The 4,793-nt window shown below is 43.9% G+C and overlaps 1 protein-coding gene across 1 annotated transcript; it reads right to left on the bottom strand.

Moving 5' to 3' along the window:
• Window positions 1-1,868: 1,868 nt before the first annotated feature.
• LOC110116677 (protein IQ-DOMAIN 1) lies at window positions 1,869-3,770 on the bottom strand. Its single transcript, XM_028696631.1, is given in 4 exon segments — window positions 1,869-2,856; window positions 2,936-3,199; window positions 3,282-3,569; window positions 3,660-3,770. Coding segments are annotated over 4 exon segments (1,503 nt in total). The 3' UTR covers window positions 1,869-2,016.
• Between the last annotated feature and the right edge of the window lie 1,023 nt (window positions 3,771-4,793).

Here is a 4,793-nt window from a genome sequence, read left to right as displayed (position 1 = left end):
GTGGAAGAAAAGGTTGAGCATCAGGGGATAAAAGAACGACAACATCAACACCAATAACACCACCACCCGAATGAGACACAACATCGACCACAACATTATCCAAATCATCCAAACCAACCACAACAGGGGGGACAGAAGCGCGAGCAGGCAAATCTAGAGAGTGCGCCACAGGCACCAGAGTCAATAAAACATCCTGAATAGGCATAGGAGAACTAGAAACACAAACTTCCTCATCTAAACTATCAATAGCAGAATTAACAACCAATCCACTATTTCCATTAATCAAAACTGCATGAGCCGCAGGAGGTAAGGAATCAGGAAAAACACAATCCAAATTAATAGAAGGCACCTCAGCAACAGTAGGGGCAGCCACATGATTGAGCAGAGGGTGAAGAACAGGACAGTCAGGTTTGGAATGACCCATGGATTTACAATGCGAGCAATAAGCAGGGAAGGGCTCCATATTAACCGATTGAATATAGCCTAAAGTCTCGGATCCAACCCAAATTTTATTAGGATAAACCTTGGTAACATCTAATTCCACCAGTACTCGAGCAACTGATGGCCGCCTACCAGTGGAAGTCACCTGATCGATTTTCAGAGGCTTACCAAACATGGAACCAAGCCCTTGTAAAATTCTCTGGGCAAAGAGGTGCGGCCTAAGATTAGGAAAGGAAACCCTAATTGATATAGTAGGGGATTCAACATCAATGTCAAAGGTAGGGGACCATTTGAAAACCTTCATGAAGCAATTGTTCACGAAATATGAATGATGTGAGAAGACTCGACAATAATCCATGTCATTTTCCAGCTTGATAAGAATATGCTTAGAGTTAAGAACAGTGACAGAGAAAACTCCATTAAGTTTAAGATTGAAAAAAAAATTACGAATCGCTTCCAATGAAGAACGATGGGTCAGAAATTTTCCAACAAGCGGAAACTCAAAAGAAGCAGCTAGGGCTAGCACTTCCTCATCCGAAATCCAAAGTGAATGAAGACCTCTAAAAGACGAGATCTTAATATCAGGATAAGAAGAGATCGAAGCGGAAGAAGAACCCGCTAAAGCCTCACGAAAAGACCGAGAAGAAGGAGAACCAGACAAAAAACCAAGATCCAAAAGCCTTTTGCCCTCCATGACAGAGAAAAACGCAGAAAAACTAGTGAGAGAGATGAGAGAAATCTTCCCTGAGGCGGCAACGAAACCACGCAACGAAGGAGACGGCGCAAACCTCCAAACCCTAGCAGAGCGCATGTCTGCCTCTGACTAATTAATATTAAAGTGGTCCCTAGGCGATCAAATTGTGACGTAGTTGTAGCATTATGGAGAAACAAAGACAACCAAATAGGTATAGGTATGAGTGAATCATGAAATTTCTAGTTGCTATTATAGGAGTGTAAATGATGGCAAGATTTATGAGTTATGATATTTTTTTTTAGTTTTTTTTTTAAGGATTTAGATAAATATAAACCAAAAATACATTCTTTTTTAATATTTAAATATAATTATAAATTAATTTGATTGAAATCTAACTCTCAATTTAAAATAATGAAATAAAATCCTTTTGCCTTTCTCGTGAGCATCTCTTCCAAATACCAATGAAAAGTGAAAACACCACCCTCTTTTTGCCCTGACTGCCTAACCCTACCTGCTCTTATTTTAAAAGTACAGTAAATGCAAAAGTGTATAAATTTTAATTTCTGAGCAAAAGGCTAACAATAAAACAGTAACTGCAAAAGTGTCTAAAAATACAAAGAAATTACCTGTAATGGTAAACGCCGGTGAGAAAAATGTCAAGTGATCCATTCATTCAAGCACAATCTAATCAGAAATCCAAAATGAAAGAAGCCATTACCGACCACCACTCTGTTGGCCTATCACTTCTCCTTCCAAACCAACCCAAACGACGTTCAGTACATCAGAAAAGCGAAAAGCGAGTAAATAATAAACCACACTACAGTACAGCAATACGAAACAAACAAAAAACACAAATGAAATCAATGAACGGCATTCACTTTTCACCGCATCCACCGCCGGAGATCCGTCGTGGACGACGGCGACACTTCGCTGTCCGTGTAGGTCGATAAAACATTCGAACTCTGTTCGGACCCAATCCTCCCCATCGCGCTCTTGAAGCTTGGACTTCTCAAACTATTCCCGCAGTACGCTTCTGGCACCTGATACGACAATCTCTTCTTCACCGAACCCAACCTGTCTCTCTCCGGCGTCGCTGGCCTCTGCCTCGGTGCGCTCTGCGACCTCAGGCGTGCTTTGGCCGACTCCGTCGTCGCCATGTAGTTCGGCACTGCACGTGCCGCTGATAAGCTAGGTGTGTGGGCGTAGCAGCGAGGGCTCGCGGAGCGGACTTGTAAAGGCGGAACCTTTGATGGCGAAGGAGTGGCAGGGGAGCGGTGGCGGGGAGAGGTGACTGGAAGAGTTGCCGGAGAATGCCGGCGGGCTGCGGCGTAGGAGAATGGCCGAGCAGTATCGATTTCAAGAATTTTTATTGGGTCGCGGTGGTCTATGGAGCCTCTACCCCAGCTGCTGCTTCTGTTGTCGAATGATGTTCGTGAAGCAATCCACCGTTCGAGCCACCTCGGTGGCTCTACTTCTGGTTCAAAATTATTCAGTGTTGGAGATAGATTGGTATCTGCTCTCCACATCTAATAAGATAAAAAAATGTTGTTTTAGTAACATAGGAAAACAGGGGAAGCAGAGCTACTTGTTACCCAATAAATGATTGCCTTTTCTCTTTTCAAGACGGCTTCTTTCCTAATCTTCGACGTCGCCTGAGTCTCCCCTATGGTCTGGGAACGGTCCTCGCAGTCGTCGGCGTAAATGCTCCCTTCTCTCGACTTCTGAAAGTAAAAATCCCAACTTTGAACGAAGGAAAACATATCTAACATTGGTAAAACAAGATTTGGTATCATATCTTACAATAGATCTTCTCTCGACGATGTTTTGAAGATATCTCGAATCCAAGATATTGCTGTCACAGCTAAGAGAAGACTTATAGCTACTGCAAGGAGCGGCGTCATGTGACTGAGACAGCCGCATACGCTGATCCCGAACCCGTGCCTGAACTCTCACCAACGCTTGCATACATCGAAGAGTCATGTTCGCTTGTTTTCGAACGTTGTGCCCTCTAACTAAAGCTTGAAGCTTTACAAGCCCCTTCAATGCCCGAAGCGCTCTCCTGGCCTTTTCCACCATCGAAAACAACTTTCTTATTATTTGGCAAAACAGAGTTTAAAAAAAAAAGGAAGCCGAATAGAATACGGACAAGGTAGCCACGAAAGGCCGTTTGGATGACAATGGCGGAGCAGTGCTCTCTTGCGAAGCAAGCCGTTGGTCTAGTGAGCCGGACTACCTCTGCGGCGGCTTGAGCGGTAGCGACCGCAGCCTCCGCCGTGGCTGCTGTTGCGACGGCTAAAGCCATGGCGTGCCTCTGTTCCGGAGTTACCGCCGCTGGTAGCGGCCGCGGAAGCGGTTGCTGCTTTATATTGCCCGTTTGCTGCTGCTGCTGGCTGCTTGAAGACTTGCGGAATATCCATCTCCTCTTCTCCCTCTTCTGCGAAGCAAAAATGGAAAAAAAATGTTAGAAGAAGAGAATAGGAAGACTGAGGAGTGTGGTTTGCGTGCACGCCGCCATGAACATGACCTTGTTACTCTCGTTCTCTTCATGCTCAGTCCTTTTCTCCGAGTCTTTGGAGGGAGACCTGAATGCTCTTTTGACCGCAGTCAGCCATGAGCTCCCACTCTTCCTTCCCATGACAGCTCACGGCATTACCAAACTCTCTCTTTATGGTTTATCTCTTCAAGCGCATATAGTCCTTCATAACGTGACTTAAGGAAAACAGAGAAAAGAGAGAGAGAGAGAGAGGAGTTGCAGAGTACGAGTTGCAGGAGTTGAGGAAATAAACGAAGGGCCGGCCACAGGGTCGCTTTACTTTTTGGGTTGGAGGCAATGGCGATGATGCGGCGGCGTACGCCTAAGGAGGCTCAAAAATAAATGCTCATAAGACTGCGGGGCCCGTGGGCCCGGGACACGTGACGTGGCATCAATGCAGGCGATGAATACAGCAGAAACCGCCAGTATTGTCATTGCATGCTTCTAATAGTGGTGTCAAAACGGGTGAATTAGTCAGGTTCAGACCGGGTTGAAAATTGATCTATTTAGAATTTGATCAATTGAAATTTGATCCGTTAAATAAATGGGTAAAAAATATAAACTCAATTTAACTTGTTAGTAACCTGAATTCTCTGTTAATCAATTTTAACTTTTTTTTTTTTTACTTTTTAAGTCACGAGAGAGTATGTAAAGGGAAGGCCTTCTTATTGCAAGGGCTTTGGAGAGGTTCCGGAGAGAATGAACGGTTTCTGGTCGTCTCTCTTTTAATGGATGAGGAAGCCTCATTTTTCTGTTCGCAGCGAGCTTCTGAGTGAATTTGAATCGCGAATCAAAGGGCAGCGGGATTTGAGGTGATTCGAAGCAGGATTCAATTCAGAGCTATTACGAGGAAGCATTAATTTGGATTTGAGATTTTTTGTTTGACTTGCTAGTTTTTAGGTTAAATTATTGGCAGAGATAATAATAACACGCTATTTAAGAAGCAATGTCTTATTAAGCTGATAGTAACAGGCTATCAATGATATGACTTTGATTTTTGTGCATTTCGGAATTGAAATACGTGTAATCACTCGTTTAAGCGTGTCAAATTTGTCGACATAGAAAATTAGGACAAATGGGTAGTTATTTAGGGATTGACGATGTTCCGGTCCGTATGGCCCAGTC

This window comes from Dendrobium catenatum, unplaced genomic scaffold (genome assembly GCF_001605985.2).
Source record: "Dendrobium catenatum unplaced genomic scaffold, ASM160598v2 fragScaff_scaffold_793, whole genome shotgun sequence".
Taxonomy (NCBI): domain Eukaryota; kingdom Viridiplantae; phylum Streptophyta; class Magnoliopsida; order Asparagales; family Orchidaceae; genus Dendrobium; species Dendrobium catenatum.
Note: the sequence above shows the minus strand (reverse complement) of the source record. Positions and strands in the feature narration are given on the sequence as shown.